Source organism: Diaphorina citri, unplaced genomic scaffold (assembly GCF_000475195.1).
Source record: "Diaphorina citri unplaced genomic scaffold, Diaci psyllid genome assembly version 1.1 scaffold1740, whole genome shotgun sequence".
Classification (NCBI taxonomy): Eukaryota; Metazoa; Arthropoda; class Insecta; order Hemiptera; family Psyllidae; genus Diaphorina; species Diaphorina citri.
This window is the reverse complement of record NW_007379166.1, coordinates 52,197-71,591: the sequence shown is the minus strand read 5'-3', so window position 1 is coordinate 71,591 and position 19,395 is coordinate 52,197. Positions and strand designations below refer to the sequence as shown.

Below are 19,395 nucleotides of genomic sequence, written 5' to 3'. Positions count from 1 at the left end.
CAACTTTGTGGCGTTGATATGCACAGATGGGTTTCAGGTTTCAGTTCTAACGAGTCTTTGAGATTTAGCGGTAGTTATTTGTCACCGTGTCAGCACTCAACAGTAGCTTGAGGGGACATTGAGGGGTCACAGGGTTTTATACTAAATACAGTCGAATGGGGATAAATGGGAACTGGACTTTTTTTTCTAGGAAAGATTGAAATGCACACTTTTCTGACCTATGCCCGACTGTCTCAACTGCGAGAGCAAGAAAACGTAGTAGTTTTGCTTAGTTAATACATAGTTAACCTATTATTGAATTATTGTATTGTTTTGTACAAAGCTTATGGTACTTGAGATCAATCAATGTTTTCTGACCTATGCCCGACTGTCTCAACTGCGAGAGCAAGAAAACGTAGTAGTTTTGCTTAGTTAATACATAGTTAACCTATTATTGTATTGTTTTGTACAAAGCTTATGTAGTACCTGAGATCAATCAATGTGATTCTGATTTCTCATTTCTCAATATTTAGCCTTAAGATACCATACATGGTATCTGACAGTCGGACATGGTATGAGACAGTCGGGCATAGGTCAGAAAATCACATTGATTAACCTATTTTTGGCACAAATCAGCTATCGATATGGATTTCCCATTTCTGATGCTTCCCCTATTGGCGGGAGAACATGGAAAATAAAATATTAAATAGGCCATAACTCCGTTCAAAAATTGGTGGGGGGGGGATTTTATGCACACACTGTATGCCATGTATTGTTTTGTACAAAGCTTATGGTACCTGAGATCAATCAATGTGATTTCTCAATATTTAGCCTTAAGATACCATACATGGTATGGTATCATGGCTAAATATTGAGATACATGGTATCTTAAGGCTAAATATTGAGAAATCACATTGATTAACCTATTTTTGGCACAAATCAGCTATCGATATGGATTTCCCATTTCTGGTGTGTTAAGACGCAGAACCTCAGGTGGGAATGTGATACTGCGAATCTAGCAACAAATAATAAATCAATTTTATTGATGGTTGACAGAAAAAAATGTGATTTTTCGTAGGTAGTTCTCGGTTTTCGCGAAAACCGCGAACCGCAAAAATACAAACGATTAGTCGATCGTACATGAAATTAAAAGTAGAATAGGTATGCAATAAAAATGGGGCTTCTTATCTACATTAACCTCCTGAGGACCACGTCAAATTTGTGTTTGTAGTCATAGCGGACCAATGTCCACACATGTGGACAACTGCCTTGTAGTAACTGGGGACCGAGTTAATTTTCACCTTTGTAGTCATAGTGGACCAATGTCCACAAATGTGGACATTTCAAGTATCATCACTAGAGTGAAGCTAGCAACTAAACGCAGCAACTTATTTCAATAAAACTTGATCTCTCCACTAGGTGACAATCTAGAGCTTCTGTTTGTTTATTTACATTCATATTTTTCTTCAAAAAAACATTTCAAATTTTGATTTTAATGGAAGAAGACCGCATGAGGCAGGTAGCTCGTACTTCAAAGGTAAGTTTTGGCTTTATTTTTTATTCTCTCTTGAAATAAATTAGTTTTCTAAGCAGTAGAGGTGTATTACAGTATTGTTTGGCATAATTTAGAACATCTGCTTGTTTTTAAGGTCCAAAAATTCATCCTCAAAAAAAGTCCACCTCTGTGGACATTGGTCCATTATGAAGACAAACATTTTCCAAATTAACAATGTTTATCATTTTGCTTCCTTTTCAGTAATCATGGCCAAGTTAACAGATGAGGAAGTTTTACAGATTTTGTCAGAGGGAAACACATCTGACTTTGAGATTGATGAACCAGAAGGAGCATATTGGACATGTTTAAGGATTTTTATGCAGGATTTGCACAACAAGCAAGACAAGGAAATGAGGATGATAATATGAGTGATAGCAGTGAAGAGATTCTTGAAAACATTGTGACAGGACGTCCAAATTATTGCTTCAACTCCTGAACATGCTAGAATTATTCCTTCAACTCCTATACTTATCCTCCTTAGAAACAAATGTTCCTATTTTACATGGTTTTTAGTTAATTAGATACTTTTTTGTTTTGTTACCCACCAAGAAATGTGCCTTTTTATTTTTATTTAATTAGGTACCTTTTTTTGTTTGTTTTGTTTTTGTTTTATCCACCAAGATAATTATATTCCTTATTTGTTTATTTGAACTTACCCAAGAAATGTGCCTTATTTATTTATTTGAAACTAAGTATGTGATAAAATAAAATAAAAATGATAAGAGAAGAAAATATAAATGTGTTGGATTTTTTTGTCTTAGTAATGGCCCAATGTCCACAAAAATGGACAATTTTTAGCAGGGGTTTTCAAGGTAAAGGAAACATAATTATTGGAATTTTTTCATTCCAATGTGTCAGAAAAGACTTCTAGATTTCAAATCTGTAAAAAATTCTAAGAAAATTTGAAGAAAAAATCTTGGTCCTCAGAGACTACAAAACATGTGTCCACTTATGTGGACATTGGTCCTCTATTACTTGTCTACAGTTAGACTTAGATGATTCATTCAATAGGTCTCTAATCTACATACATATGTACCTACCTACGTACATTTTATTCTAAATAGGTACCTACAATTGACACCTACAATATATCTTTAAGTAGGTAGATATACCTATGTAGGTATATGTAGATAGGTACCTGTAGGTATTAAGTATTACCTATGTACCTACCTACCTACTCTATTTGTGAGCCCTGAGACCCCAAATAGTTTGTTTTGAACTACCGAATAAAGTGTTGTTATTTTTGTTTCTAAAACATTGTAAATGTTATTGAATGTTATTTTTTGTTGTAACTAACTCGGTAATTTTGTAACGTTGTAACTACAACTATCATTAAAACGTTATTTTTGTCAATAAACATGATTGGTTTGCGAATTTTGTGATCTTCCAAAGGTAATTCTTAGGTAATCTTGGGTAAATCCCCTTTTGGGTTGAGCTATTTTTTTTTTATTTTTTTTTTTTTACTATGTAACTTTGTGTCGTAAAATGGGGTTACATTACAGTAAAATGGAGGTCTTTTCCAACGAAAGCACCCGATTCTTCTGGTCTTTTCACTCTTCTCCAGTTGCGCTTACTTGGGTGATGTTTCAAAGTCATAGAGCAGGAAAAATGAGGACCAACGGAATTTTTCTTTTTCTTCTACGACTTTTTCTTGGATTTTCCCAACTTTTTACATACGAATCGACCATTTATTTATAATGTTTACCCATTTGCAACTGCTCCATTTAACTCCTTATCTAAACTGTAGACATAATTGAGTTTTATTTTAATCGATTCTTGTCTTATTTTAATCGATTCCATTGTGTGTTCACAGGTGTTCAGGCAGTTTCTACGGTGCTCAGTGTGAGATAGATGGGGAAGTACTTGGTGTGGCTATCGGTGCGTCGGTGTGCGCATTGCTCATCATTTTAGTCACCCTCATGTGTCTCTGCTCATGGAGGTAAGTTGTTGTTGTTTGTTGTCGGCTCCCCAGTGTTGTTTGTTGTTGTTGTTGTTGTTGTTGTTGTTGTTGTTGTTGTTGTTGTTGTTGTTGTTTTTGTTGCTGCTATTGTTATTGTTCTTCTTGTTTCAGCGGCTTTAGCTTTTACCGAATGGTGATGGCAGAATAAAGATTTTTTTAGAGGTTTGACAGAGGGAACTGTAACTGCTAAGGTCTTATCGTCCCGAAATCGAAGAGAGAAGGAAGACAGGATAGGAGAAAGCCAGCCGTTCCGAGAACGAACATTACCCCTTCAGGATAAAATCCACCTCGGGCGGGAATCGAACCTGTAGCCTAGCGCTTACAAAGCAGATGCGTTATCAACCAAGCTAACTAGGCTGGCTATATAAAAAAAAACTTATTTATTTATTTCTTTATATTGTAAAACTCTACCTACGTCTCAAATACATAAATATGTATTAAGACCTTATTCAGACTGCTGGAGTAAGGGGATTTTCAGCCTCATTCTGGCAGAATAAATCCTCATATTCTATTCTAATCTAAACTAATTTTTTTTATGACGTTTAATTTAAATCATCAATTATTTGAGAAGTTGACCTAATGGGAGATAGGAGTACCGTAACCATTACTGCTGAGGTAAAGGGGCCCATTGATCTCATTTGAGCAGTAAAAGATAGACCTGTCCAATCATGAAGCTGTATTTAACCCAATCTAGAATCCTGGAATAAAATTCAATATATGAGACCTGCCTCAGTGCCTTAAACCTGCCTCGGTGGTGGCAAGACGCTCGCCTGGTAATCAGGAGGGTGTGAGTTCAATCCCATCTGAGATACCTATGGAATTCTGTCCAAGATTGGTTGAGAAGTTGGCCAAAGGAAACAGACACAATGCTATTTCGTCGTTAAAAACTTCGATGAACTAAAATGCATTGAATTTTCGGTGTTTATCATCAGTGGTAAATGCCGAGTCAAGTTCAAGCGAACTTTTATAGTAATATGGATAGTAAGTACATATGTATTTCACAAATTTCAATACATATCTACGTAATTCGTAATTGGTTGAACATAAGATGCAAAATTTTGGAAATTTCAATATTCTGGACTTCAGATCGTAAAGAACGGCCAGCCTAGTTAGCTTAGTTGGTAGCGCGTCTGCCTTGTAAGCGCTAGGCCGCGGATTCGATTCCCGCCCGGGGCGGATTTTATCCTGATGGGATAATGTTCGTTCTCGGAACGACTGGCTTTCTCCTATCCTGTCTTCCTTCTCTCTTCGATTTCGGGACGATAAGACCATAGCAGTTACAGTTCCCTCTGTCAAACCTCTTAAAAAAAATCACTCTTCTCCTTCAAATATTGCTGTCTTTTTTATAAGGTCTAAAGGCCCTTTGGAAGCGTAGTAGTGCGACTATTAGACTACTAACTGAGACTGCTAGGTACTCCAAAGGCCAAAAGTCAGAAAAATTTTGATTGATTTTGAGTGTATTTTACCAATCTCCTGGCCCGGGTGTCCAAGTATTTGGATTCTAACAATTGTATAATTTAACAACTGTTATAATCCAAATACTTTTGTAGAATCCAAATACAATTGTTAGAATCAAAATCCAAAACCAAATGTCAGCCCAAAGCAATCACCCTAGTTAGGGCTGATTGAGAGGCTGACGAAAAACGCCGACCCCGTCTGAACACGGGCAAAGGCAAAGAAAAAGAAGATGAGTGTTGCTAATGTGTTTCATTTGTCTGTTTCACCAGCCGTTCTTCACGGAGCGTGTGTTTCAAATATTCGACAAGGACAACTCTGGGCTGTCTTCCTTCTCTCTTCGATTTCGGGACGATAAGACCATAGCAGTTACAGTTCCCTCTGTCAAACCTCTTAAAAAAAAAAGAAAAACGTAAAGAACGGTTTTTTGATAACTCAAACAATCTTTGCGTCGGGGCTCCAAAGAGGATAAATAATTAGGCTTTGGATTTGGACCTGCTGGTATATGTACAAATATGATAATACATTATTATCGTGTCTTCCTTCTCTCTTCGATTTCGGGACGATAAGACCATAGCAGTTACAGTTCCCTCTGTCAAACCTCTTTAAAAAAAAAAAAATCAGGTCCTACCTTTGAGAGCCGGGCATATCTTCTTCCATATTGTTAGACAACCACAGCGGTGAAATTGTCCCAGCGCTAGTTCCATGTAGAATAGAGGAAGGCCTCCGAATATGAACATCAACGTGTAAGGAATCAGAAACGCACCTGTAGAAACACATTTTATTTATCTATTATTTTATACAATTAAATAATCTCTTATTGAGAGTTAGTGTACTCCCTACGATAGAAACACCCTACTGTCGTTAATTTCCTTTCATAAATGTAGGTATCTTTTTTTATTGTATTACTATAGGTACCTACCTATTTACTATGATTTCCCATTTTTTTCAAGTTACCTAACCATCCTTACCTCCTCCGTTCTGGTAGCAAATGTAGGGGAATCGCCACACATTTCCCAAATCCACAGCAAATCCGATGACAGCCAATAGGAACTCGACTTTCTTATCCCACGTCTCACGCGGTACCACACTCTCCCCGCCCTCTCCCTGCGACATGACCGATATCTCCTCTTCCCCTCCTTCTCCTCCCTCCCCTCCTTCTCCTGTATCTTCTTCATCCAACATACCTGTAAACCGGTCAATACACTGGTGATATGGGGCATAAGATATGTATAACAAACACAAGGAACAGAGATCTCAATGTTAAATAAAACCATATCTTAGAAGACTTGGTGAGCTAGTATTCAACTTTCTAATTTCCTAAAAAGAAAAGTGGGGTAGGTATTTGAGAGCATTATGAATTGCCGTCACGCGCCGTAACACGTGTTTCCCTCCTCAACATGGGAAGGAAGGGGTGGCCAGGGTCATTCCTCCCTTTACACCCATTACCAGTCTCACTCAAACATTTTCTGTCTAGTCTAATTTCCCTCCTTTCTCCCCCATCTTTTGCAGCTTTTCCCGTCGGGGAAAAACTTTGTTCGAAAGAAAAGCGGCAGAAGAGAAAAGATGGAAAATTTTCGAGTAACAATGTCAAGCTACTAAGACACAGGCTTTTGGCAAAAGCTGTTTTTTGTCTGAGTAAGACTATGTTGAGGATTTTTCTTTTAAACGTATCTTTATGTCAAGTAAGTCTACGAACATGCATACAGAGATTATGAAGGATGGACAGATAGCTGACACGAACATTTATGACTGGTTACGTCTAATTCACTTGGCCGTATATCGACCACCCTGTATAAAGTTATAGGTAATAGGACAGATAGCTGACACGAACATTTATGACTGGTTACGTCTAATTCACTTGGCCGTATATCGACCACCCTGTATAAAGTTATAGGTAATACTAATATATTATGTATATCGACTAGGAATTTGGCAGCCGCGTGTTTGTCCTACTATCATCAGGCGCGAGATGTTCCCAAATTTGACACCAGGGGGCTTCAAGACAGTGGCCCAATGTCATGTTCGTGATAGAAAAACTTAAATTATATGTAGGTACATCAACTTCCTGTATGTTGCTTGTTCTACATAAACGGAATAGGTTGGTTTATTGATAGAAAAACTTAAATTATATGTAGGTACATCAACTTCCTGTATGTTGCTTGTTCTACATAAACGGAATAGGTTGGTTTATTGTGTGTGTATCACAAATTCACCAGAATCCTTCTTTTTGAAAATGTTGGTCATGGTATGTTTGGAAACCACTGAATGTAGCAACAATAACAATCTCATTGTGTTGTGTCTGTCTAGACATTAGACATAGCTATAGCTCAGCCAAGGTTCAAGTCATCAGAATACACCTGACTGGGCAGAACTCACAACCAGAAGACCAGAGACGAGACATTAGTTCTGTTGTACTTACTACTACTTAAACATCTCAAACCTTCAGGAGCTAGCATTCAAATAAAATCGGTAAAACATTGTGTATCACAAAAAAATCCCTAATTTGGACAGTACTTGAAATGGTGAGACGTTTATTTTTTCCTTTAAGAAAATTTGAGACAGATGGGTGTATGATTTTTTTTAACCTAGTTTCGAAACTCCCTTCTTGAGACGAATCGTAATACATCCACTGGAAGTGAGAAGGTTAGGTTAGGTTGGGTTAGGTTAGGCTAGGATAGGAGTACGTACCTGCTTCCATAGACTGGGGGGCAGCTGGAGACATGGACCCAGGCCGGGATAGAGGCGAGGTTAGGTTAGGATAGGAGTACGTACCTGCTTCCATAGACTGGGGGCAGCTGGAGGCATGGACCCAGGCCGGGATAGGGGCGAGGTTAGGTTAGGATAGGAGTACGTACCTGCTTCCATAGACTGGGGGGCAGCTGGAGACATGGACCCAGGCCGGGATAGGGGCGAGGTCAGATCCAGCGAGTCCAGTCCTGGCACCGCGGCAGCAGCAGCAGTAGGACGCGTTGGCTGGGTGCTCGAGTCAGTGGTAGACTCATTGCTAGGCGGCGGACGCGGTGCAGGCGCGGCTGAGGAGGTTCCTATATCATCCGGGGCAGACAGAACACTCAGCGTGAAACAAGTGAGAGCCACGGTCAGAACAATATGAGCCGTGGCGGATGATACAACACCGGGCTACCGGGTGCAGCCTGGCCCGTCAACATGATGCGCCATGGGCTGCTGCGAGTCTGCCAGGCCACAGGCGAGAACCAGAGGGGAGCAACAGGACACTGACTGACTCATGTCTTGTCTGACAAACCTGCAACACACAATAACACACAACATGACTCTATGTGATCCTATACTGAGGACAAGGGCTAATATTAATATTAATAATACGAGTATGTAGGTACTCACGAGGTAGGGGGGAGAAGTCTACTCAAAATAATGAGATTTCTATAAGAATGCGAAATGAAATACAAAATCTACACATCTAGGTACTTGCACATTTTATACAGGGTGATCCTATATCAACAGAATGGTGTCGAGTGTTTCTCAAATAAAAACCCAATGTACCTACATATCTATTCTGCCGATTATATTATCAGTTGCTAGAAACCTTGATTAATTGAAAGCTAAAGCTAAAATTACATATCGCTGCGCTCAATGGGCGACATTACTCACGCATCTAAATATCTTAGGTATGTCAATAATTAAGTAATCAATCAGGTTCTATCTACTTGGGTACTTCGTGAAAATTACAAAATCCCTTTTCAACTGACTTGCTCGTAAGTACATCCATTAAAATTTCAACATGTAGGACGACATTCAATATTGCAAATACTGGTAGTTGGTAGAGTTTTCTCCAGCAATAGGTATGTCCAAATGCCTAACCTTTATGGTTAATTTGTTAATTACCGATACATATTTCAAAAGCTCAAGTACCCTCCTTAGACCTATCTAAGAGCTTTTCAAATAACTACACATCTTCTGCCACCAGACCCTGTACTTTTATAAACTAAAAGAAGTATGTCCAAATGCCTAACCTTTATGGTTAATTTGTTAATTACCGATACATATTTCAAAAGCTCAAGTACCCTCCTTAGACCTATCTAATAGCTTTTCAAATAACTACACATCTTCTGCCACCAGACCCTGTACTTTTATAAACTAAAAGAAGAAAAAAAAAACCGTGCCAAGATATCTCACGTCTGTTTCGTTTTTACTCATGAGAAAGAGAAAAAAATGGACTTTTTTCAATGGAAAAGCCCCAAAAAATCTTCTCTTTCGTTCCCCTAAAGCCTAAAAAAATACTGTTCTGGAGTCGGGAATGTTCACACACGGAGGGATACCTTATCTATTGATACAAACTCAGTTATTAGTTAATGATGACTAGAAAATGTAGGAGACCGATTTGGGCATCACCGCACCCGCAGGCAGGTCGAGGATCTCTCTTGAATAAGTGGTCATGAGTTAGCCGGGTGTGACCGATTCTTAAGCGAGGTATGACTACCTCCTCGTAACGGGAGTTTCTATTTCTTGTGTAAACGAAGACCGAAGACCCCCAGTAAAATTGTCGTATAGACCCAAAAAAAAATTATCAGACCTTTAAAATTCCCAACCGTTCCCGAGATATTGACGTTTTTTAGTCCCCCCCATAAGAAATACCCGGGGAATTATTTCTGGCATATCTTTCATACGAACACACAAAGGCTTAGGCTTATTTGGGGGGAACACATTTTCTGACGAAGTAAAAGAGTGAAAAGTTCTGCAGTAATATCTTGATTATTTCGAATCATCATATTGAGAATCTAGGAGAAAAGCTGGTTTTAATCTGTCAATGGAGACAACTTTCTTCCCATCAAGATATTCAAGTTCGAAAAATTTCGGATCTCTTCTTAAAACCAGGAAGGGGCCATCATAGGTAGGTTGGAGTGGTTTTTTAACAGCATCAACACGTACAAATACATGAGAGGCATTTTGTAATTCCGGATGAATAAAAACCGACTTCTTGGAATGATTCTGAACGGGAACGGGTTTCAAATTTCGAATTGTTTCTTTCAATTTGAAAACAAAAGTAGACAGGTCACCTGGTGGTGATGAGTTGGCTTCAAAGAAATCTCCTGCCAGTTTGATATTTTCACCATAGACTAATTCAGCAGGTGACATGTTGATGTCAGGGATGATTGAAGTGCGAAGTCCAAGAAATACTGTAGGGAGCTTTTCAGTCCAATTTTCAGTCCAGAGTTCGAGTGTGTGTGTGTGTGTGTGTCTGTAAACAAAATATCTCGAGAACGGTAAGAGCTAGAGACTTGAAATTTGGTATGTAGGTGTCACATGTGACAAGGATGCGACGCGAAACTTTTGGTTAAGACCGGTGTAACGGTTGGCGGCATTTTACCGTTTTTTGGCGGTTTTCGGTGTAATTTAACAATATCTCGGGAACGGTATAAGCTAGACTCTAGAGACTTGAAAATTGGTATGTAGTTCACAAATGTGACAAGGATGCAACACAAAACGTTTGGTTGAGATGTTTGCTGCGCTTGGCGGTATTTTGACCGCTTTTGACAGATTTCGACCGTTTTTTGGCGGTTTTCAGCTATAGCGACAAAACGGTTAGAGATATTGTAAAAGTTAGGGTAAAAGAACACTCAAATAAGCATCATTCAATAGGATAAGGAAAGTCGTGTGATGTTCACACCAGATTTTTTTTTCTTTTTTGCGCATGGACATTTAAGCAGGTACTTCTGTATGCATGTGCGTGCAAATTTAAACCTATCCGTATCGTCCATCCAAAACCATTGGTAGCGTCACGTCGTATTCAGGATAGAGTAAAGCTGGGGTCTACAATAATATAATTTCAAGATGAAAGTGTTTATTATCCTCTGTGCTTGGTCGGAGACTATGCCTGGACAGGCTCGGAGCATTCTCAGATGATTTTGTAGACCGGGGGGGGGTTAGAGAGTAGAGGAGTCTTGAGCCTGTCTGAGAGTCTGAGTTTTCAATCATTCGAGTACTCAGTACAATGTTGACATGTAACACAGAGTGTCAGCACGCGTGAGGCACTATGTCCCAATTTAAACACGTTCATTTTTTTTTTTTTCTTCTTTATAAATATGTTTTTTTTTATGTTAAAGGAATAAAGGGAGAATGGGCTCTAATCTTGATTTTCAATCATTACATGAGAGTAAAATCAAAAATCAAATCAATAATAATAATAAACTGAATATTAAACAAATTAGGTAGGTACATAAGTAAGTACTGATTTTCTTTAACCACAATCGAATAAACTATGGGCTAAAAAATTCCCAGAGGGACAGGCCCAGCTTGTTTATTTCATTTTTGAAATTTCAGCTTTCTAGGTGTTGTGGTTCTCGAGATAGAGCGATCAGTGTGTGAAATGTGAATGGATCTTGATTTTATAATATAAGATATAAGATTATACATATTCACAATACTGAGTACACCCCAAAACAATGAACAACATAATTATGATGTCCCGTAGTCCCGTCCAGATAATCAACTTGAGTGATCCCTGGAAAACCGCTGACTAGTTTCTAGTTTTAATTTAAAAAATACTCTATGTTATGAGAAGGGGAAGATAGGCTAGGTAGTGAAAGAAACACTTTGCCAGCTATTTCTGTTCTATGCTCCTATACGTCTAGCATAGAGTACTCCACGAGCTCTACGCCCATGTAAGCACTTTGCCAGCTATTTCTGTTCTATGCTCCTATACGTCTAGCATAGAGTACTCCACGAGCTCTACGCCCATGTAAGAAAAAAAAAAACCATAGACTGGGGGGCAGCTGGAGACATGGACCCAGGCCGGGATAGGGGCGAGGTTAGGTTAAGCTAGGATAGGAGTTATGTTTTGGAATTTATCGACGCTATGCATCAGTTTGCCGGACAGAGTCCGGATGATAAGATCAAGTTCCTGTTCCGGGTTTATGATCTGGATGGTGAGTAATTTATGCATCAGTTTGCCGGACAGAGTCCGGATGATAAGATTAAGTTCCTGTTCCGGGTTTATGTTTTGGATGGTGAGTAATTTATGCATCAGTTTGCCGGACAGAGTCCGGATGATAAGATTAAGTTCCTGTTCCGGGTTTATGATCTGTATGGTGAGTAATTTATGCATCAGTTTGCCGGACAGAGTCCGGATGATAAGATTAAGTTCCTGTTTCGAGTTTATGATTTGGATGGTGAGTAATTTATGCATCAGTTTGCCGGACAGAGTCCGGATGATAAGATTAAGTTCCTGTTCCGGGTTTATGATTTGGATGGTGAGTAATTTATGCACCAGATTGCCGGACAGAGTCCGGAGGATGATAAGATTAAGTTCCTGTTCCGGGTTTATGATTTGGATGGTGAGTAGGTAATTTATGCATCAGTTTGCCGGACAGAGTCCGGATGATAAGATTAAGTTCCTGTGCCGGGTTTATGATTTGGATGGTGAGTAATTTATGCATCAGTTTGCCGGACAGAGTCCGGATGATAAGATTAAGTTCCTGTTCCGGGTTTATGATTTGGATAGTAAGTACAGCTAGGTCGGAAATGTTAAGGACTTCAACGTCACTGTATAACTTTAGTGACGCGGGGTTTACCCACCATTCGGCAACAAGCTTAGGGTTGCCAACTTTTTTTTCCGCCTTTACGGGACAAATCGGAAAAATGGATTAAACAAGATACCATTAGCTTGAGGATGATAGCTGGTTGTGTGGACGTGTTTGATACCAAACAACTGACACAATTCTCTGAAGATTTGAGATGATTCAAACTGCCTTCCTTGATCAGAAGTAATGGTTTTCGGCAAACCGAATCTTGCAATCCAAGAGTTGTAGAGCTTGGAGTTTTTTTTCTATTATTACCAGAGAAGTTCAGAATGGCACTTATATTTCCAAAAATATGGCACTAAAAAACATGGCAATATGGCACTTATTTTGGGAAAATATGGCATTTATTTGTTCAAAACATGGCAAAATAAGCAACTTTTTCAAGAATCAGAGGCAACTATTTTACATTTTTCATTGGAACGTCAGATAAATATTGAATTTTCAACCTTTTTAAATAATTTTTTGCTGTTTAGACTTCAGATTTGGATTTTTGAGGACTTAACATTGTGTATATTCGTGGGACATAATGTCCCCAAAGTCCCAGACATTCTAGGGACCTTCTACGAATGTTTTTGTGCTGTACGGGCATTGGAACGTCAGATAAATATTGAATTTTCAACCTTTTTAAATAATTTTTTGCTGTTTAGACTTCAGATTTGGATTTTTGAGGACTTTTTACATAGGAATTGACCTTTCATACTAAATGTTTTCCTGAATGCATAGGTACCTAACCACTATTTAACTACGGTTCTTTTTTAGTACCTACACTTTTTTTTGCATTTTTTTTTTCTTTTTTTTATATTTTACTCAAAAATGTTTAAAATATGGCAAAATAAGCAAAAAAGTAGTTCTTTTTAGGCTTTTTATGGCATTTTTCCAAATTTTGCTAAAATATGGCAAAATAGTATGGCCCCATGGCAATATGCAATTTGATTCAAATGATTTAAACTTCCTTGATTATTAAGTAGGTACCTACCTATTTTAGAGATAGGAAAGGGCCCTTGTTAATTTGAAGGTGATGTCAAAATTTAGATTCAAAACCCCAGAAGTGGCACTTTATGGACAAAAGTCATAATTTCAAGACATTCATATAAGAATGCCTATTTTTAGCCCGTCTTTCCTTTATTAATACGATAGTAATAAAGAAGGTATAGTGGACGGGCTATTGTATTTGGTTTGGTGTCTGTCAGTCTGTCTGTCCCCATAGAAGAACTTATCTAAACCTGGTTGACCTATACGTATATATCAAATCAAAGGTCTTTTTACCAGGAATACGAAAATGGTGGTGCAAATTTTCTCCAGAGAAACCTGGGTTCTCACACAAATGAGCTCTGATCTTGAAATTGGTTGTGACAACCTATGTTAAGCTACGCTGAGCAAGGCCAATAAATGGATGGGTGACTTAAAGGAATAAAGGGAGAATGGGCTCTAATCTTGATTTTCAATCATTACATGAGAGTAAAATCAAAAATCAAATCAATAATAATAATAATAACCAAACTGAATATTAAACAAATTAGGTAGGTACATAAGTAAGTACTGATTTTCTTTAACCACAATCGAATAAACTATGGGCTAAAAAATTCCCAGAGGGACAGGCCCAGCTTGTTTATTTCATTTTTGAACTCTTATTATTGCTAAGTAGATAAGTACAGGAGGCAAGATTATTTTCGTCCTGAACAAGGGATGTGACATTTTTTTTTTCCTTTAAAGCGCTTTAACACTACGTACAGTAGGTCGTTCGCGCTGATATCCCTAGTTTATATTAGGTTAAACAGATTGAGGGTTTTGAGGTATATGAATAGGGAATCGACGCCTTCAACGTCATCAGCTAGGGAGGGAGGTGAGGGTAAAGAGGCGCGAATGTGGGCGTGGGTGATACAGACGAGGATATGATGGATGGTGAGAATATCTCCGCACTGGCAAAGGGGTTGAGGCTCACGGGTGAATACCTATATCCTTGTGAGTCGCATTTTTGAACTCTTATTATTGCTAAGTAGATAAGTACAGGAGGCAAGATTATTTTCGTCCTGAACAAGGGATGTGACATTTTTTTTTCCTTTAAAGCGCTTTAACACTACGTACAGTAGGTCGTTTGCGCTGATATCCCTAGTTTATATTAGGTTAAACAGATTGAGGGTTTTGAGGTATAAGAATAGGGAATCGACGCCTTCAAGGTCATCAGCTAGGGAGGGAGGTGAGGGTAAGGAGGCGCGAATGTGGGCAATGGGCATGGGTGATACAGACGAGGATATGATGGATGGTGAGAATATCTCCGCACTGGCAAAGGGGTTGAGGCTCACGGGTGAATACCTATATCCTTGTGAGTCGATCGAGTGTGGCCAATCCTGAGTCTCGTGAGCACCACCTCCTCCATCCTGTTGCTCCTTTGACTGGATGGCCACTCCACGATGATGGGCTTGATCTTTTTTAACTTGTTTATCAGGATATTGTCCCAAGATCTTTGCCATTGAGTTCTGCATAGTTTGGCAATCCAAGGTTTAAAATCATGGGGCGTGCATAGCTTCAAAGGAGTACTGAGGTTCCTTATTGCCTCATTAACTATATCTTCTTCTCGATCACAGGGGACAATAGTGGGTCTTTAGCTGCCTGGTCTACGGCCTCATTACCGCGAATGCCGCAATGGGACGGACACCACATTAGTTTAACATAATATTGCCCGACGGTTTTCAGGTCACACCATGCAGAATAGATTTGAGAGATGATAGGGCAGGAAAGGTAAGGATTGGCTATGGCAGATAGGGAACCCATAGAGTCACTGACTAGTAGGAATCTCATGGCAGGGTGATTTTTGATGGACCTGAGACAGAGAAGGATAGCTATTAGTTCAGCTGAAAAAATGGAGTTTATGGGATTTAACATATTGGCTGACAGAATGCCATCAATACTAAAGGCACAGCTGGTAGACGTGGCGGACTTGGATCTGTCAGTATAACACAACACAGAAGTAGAATAGTTAGAACTAATAGCTTGGAGGAATTTTTGTTGGTAGACCAAGGGAGGAGTGTCCGCTTTTTTATTTTTTCTTTTTATCCTGTGGACTTTTACTTTTTTTGTCTCATCAAGTTTTATATATCAGTTTCTTAAGATGTCCACACATAGTCAACAGCTGTGGTGAAGCTCTCTGTTCTTCACAATTTTTGTGGATATCACAGCATAAGTGTCTCATAGCAGAAAATGTCACACAATTACACCCAAAGAGGAAAAATTCAAGGGAACCACTTCTGCTTTTTACAATAATAGGAAAGAAAAATACACCTTACAGATATACTTAGCTACTTGTTTAAATTGTGTCAGTCAGATTTATTTAGGTCATTTTAAAGAAGAAATAAATCTACATGGTTTTACCACAAAATGAATAGGTATTTATTTTTCAAGTAAGTGAATTTTCTTATCTTGGTAGATAATGATCTTACCAATGTACTTCCAGTGACCAGTGATACAAAATAAATAATACAAGCATCAGTGAATAATAAAATTATTATAGGTTATGTTGTGATATTTTGACCTTTCTTGCTTGAGAACAAAAAAGTATTTATTTTTTTCTTTTTTTTTATCATCAATGAAATAGCTAGTGCATTTACTAGCTAGTTCTGTAGATTATGTAGGTACCGTACCTATCACAGTAGAGTTGATAATTGAATCTCATAATTTGTCTTGTTTAAAATCAGTAGATAAGAAAAATAAGACAAGCTGAGTAAAATTCTCATACAACACAGGGGATTTCAAGGCAAAGTGATGAATATTTGTCTTGTTTAAAATCAGTAGATAAGAAAAATAAGACAAGCTGAGTAAAATTCTCATACAACACAGGGGATTTCAAGGCAAAGTGTTAGACAAAACTATTCACCTCAATTTAGAGAAGTAACTTACCAATACCATTAGAGCAATGGAACATTTCCCAAGGTGTAATAGGTCCTGTAGTTAACTGGACTGGACTTTTAATCAATGTATGAAATAGAATATTAATTAGGTATCTAATAATTATTATTATCTTGGTATAAAGTTACAATCTAGTCAATAAACACTGAAGAAACACAGCTCAATGACCTAGAGTAAACAATATTTTTCAACCAATAAAAATATTTTTTCAACAAATTGATTCAAACAAAAAAAATAAAACAAATAAAATCATGAATTTTAAAAAATCACAGACCTATCGTTTTAAACTAAAGGAACGATATTTTTATTTATCTAAAAATATTCTTTTTGATTTACCTTTACCTAGGTATTTTACAATTTACTTACAATCAGCTAAGTTTGAATTTTTCTTTTTTGCTATTTGATTGGGTAGGTACTTATAGGTATGGTAATCTCTAAGAGTTTAGGTTAAACAGATAACAGATTAATTTATTTATTATAAAGGAAACAAAGAATTCTTTAATAAAATGATGCTTTATTTTCTCTAGACACGGCTGATTATTTAATTATTTTATTCGTCTTCCGAAAAATAAAATGAAAGTTTTATCTGTTTTATGAAAGAATAAAAATTCTGACCCGAAAGGCACGAAGTCTACAGTAGACTTAGACAGTAGTAGAATTCGTCTTCCGAAAAATAAAATGAAAGTTTTATCTGTTTTATGAAAGAATAAAAATTCTGACCCGAAAGGCACGAAGTCTACAGTAGTAGAAGTAGACCGAAAATGGTGGTGCAAATTTTCTCCAGAGAAACCTGGGTTCTCACACAAATGAGCTCTGATCTTGAAATTGGTTGTGACAACCTATGTTAAGCTACGCTGAGCAAGGCCAATAAATGGATGGGTGACTTAAAGGAATAATTCAAAACCCCATAACGTGTGTCATGCGCAGAAACCAAAACTCGTCGAACATTGGACCCGAAACAGGATGCGAAATCTCAGATAGGAAAGGGCCCTTGTTAATTTGAAGGTGATGTCAAAATTTAGATTCAAAACCCCAGAAGTGGCACTTTATGGACAAAAGTCATCATTTCAAGACATTCATATAAGAATGCCTATTTTTAGCCCGTCTTTCCTTTATTAATACGATAGTAATAAAAAAGGTATAGTGGACGGGCTATTGTATTTGGTTTGGTGTCTGTCAGTCTGTCTGTCCCCATAGAAGGTATATCGATATCGATATATTTGAGGGGCCGATATATCGATATATCGATTTATCGATATATTTGCAACTCATTTACATCCCTAGTACACAGACTAGCAACAGCAACTCACAGACCGTGCAGCAGACTTGCAGTGTTGCCAGATTCCTGTGTATGCTGAAGCTTATCGTTCGTCAAAAAACAATAATGCCTATCTTTCTTTTATTCTTTTTCTTTCTTTTTTTTTTTCAACTTGAAGTTTTAAGGATTTAGGGGAGACGCCCCGCCGTATCTTTTGGACGCTTGATGAAACACCAGACCAGATTTAACGATACTTATGAAAGATAATACTGCTATACCTACCTACTATAATAAATTTTATTTTATTCGTTACCTAAGTATAAATCAAATAAGACATGTTATCAGAAGATTATCAAGAAATCTCCTGTGCTTCATTTGCATTTCGCGAAAGTATAGGCCAAGTTCCAGTAAGCACGCCTGTGTATGTATATTTACACGATCCAATTCGGCAGGTTTTTCTGACCTTCATAGATCAGCTTCCTCTAAAGATAAACTTTTGAAATTCAGAGCACCCTATTTAAGTAAGGCATGTAAACATTAGGTAGGTACCTTAAAAATTTGAGCTCTTAATAACAAACAGTTCGGAGATATAGACTCACTCATAAAAATTATGAGGCACTTCCCGATGTCGTAGAAACTTGAAATTTTGCAGGATGGTAGGTCTTAATGAGTAAGTAAAGGGAAAAATCTGAAAATCGGCAAAAGTTGCACTGGGCTCCGCCCACAGACGAAAGTAACCGCTTCTTGAGGTCTTAATGAGTAAGTAAAGGGAAAAATCTGAAAATCGGCAAAAGTTGCACTGGGCTCCGCCCACAGACGAAAGTAACCGCTTCTTGGCGGTTTTCACTAAACGGTTAGGGATATTGTGAAAGTTTTAAGAGTGGACCCCCCGAAACCATACCTAAAACCCCCCATATAGTAGTTTTTATTAACATCAGAGCAACGTTTAGCGGTGTTTTACCGTATTTTTTTCAGATTAAAGCATTTCGACCGCTTTTTTACTGACTAAAGACTTATAGTTAAGTACATACCTATCAAAAATGATATGGTAGAAGATGTTGACATCTACTAACAAAAACGATCAACAACAACAACAACAACGCTGACTAAAGACTTATAGTTAAGTACATACCTATCAAAAATGATATGGTAGAAGATGTTGACATCTACTAACAAAAACGATCAACAACGACAACAACAACAACAACAACAACAACGACACCAACAACAACAATAACAACAACCTCCACCTCCAAAATATGGTCGCGCTGCGCACTCCCTATTAGCTGCATACGTGCATACTTAGTTAAGGTACGGTTTCCTAGCGACGTGTTTTCTGCGCAGCGCGGAACCGAACACGTCGGCAGGAGCGTGAAATATAGGTAGTGCGCTGCGTGAAAGTGTTTTCCAACAAAACGTTTTCGCCCGACGTATTTGTTCATTTTTAGTTTTTGTGAGACAGTTCAGAGAAATGGAGGCCATTTGCAGGAAAAGAAAGTTGATGACGATTTTACTACAAGAAATCATGGACGATGACCAGGAAGAACTTTTCCAGCTTCTTTCCAGGTCAGGTCTTTCTTCAGAGTATTATTGAATTCTGGGTCTTTCAAATCATATAAAATTTTATGTTGCATAACAAAATCATTTAGACGATCGTCTTCGTCGGAAGAAAACCTTAACGGAGAGGATTTAGCGAAATTTCCAGTCATTTTCACAAGCCTCAAAC

At 38.0% G+C, this 19,395-nt stretch overlaps 1 protein-coding gene and 1 long non-coding RNA gene across 2 annotated transcripts; one reads left to right on the top strand and one right to left on the bottom strand.

Annotated features, from left to right (window-relative positions):
* The first annotated feature begins 1,178 nt into the window (after nucleotides 1–1,178).
* On the top strand, nucleotides 1,179–1,859 carry LOC113470674. Its single transcript, XR_003393637.1, has 2 exons — nucleotides 1,179–1,516; nucleotides 1,736–1,859. It is a non-coding gene; the product is annotated as an uncharacterized LOC113470674 (long non-coding RNA).
* A 3,703-nt stretch (nucleotides 1,860–5,562) lies between these two features.
* On the bottom strand, nucleotides 5,563–6,141 carry LOC113470675 (sodium-dependent serotonin transporter-like). The gene is made up of 2 exons (XM_026829305.1): nucleotides 5,921–6,141; nucleotides 5,563–5,715 (listed from the first exon to the last, which is right to left on the bottom strand). The coding sequence occupies exons 1-2, from the start codon at nucleotides 6,132–6,134 to the stop codon at nucleotides 5,570–5,572; spliced, it is 360 nt and encodes a 119-aa protein (XP_026685106.1). The 5' UTR covers nucleotides 6,135–6,141; the 3' UTR covers nucleotides 5,563–5,569.
* Nucleotides 6,142–19,395: the final 13,254 nt, after the last annotated feature.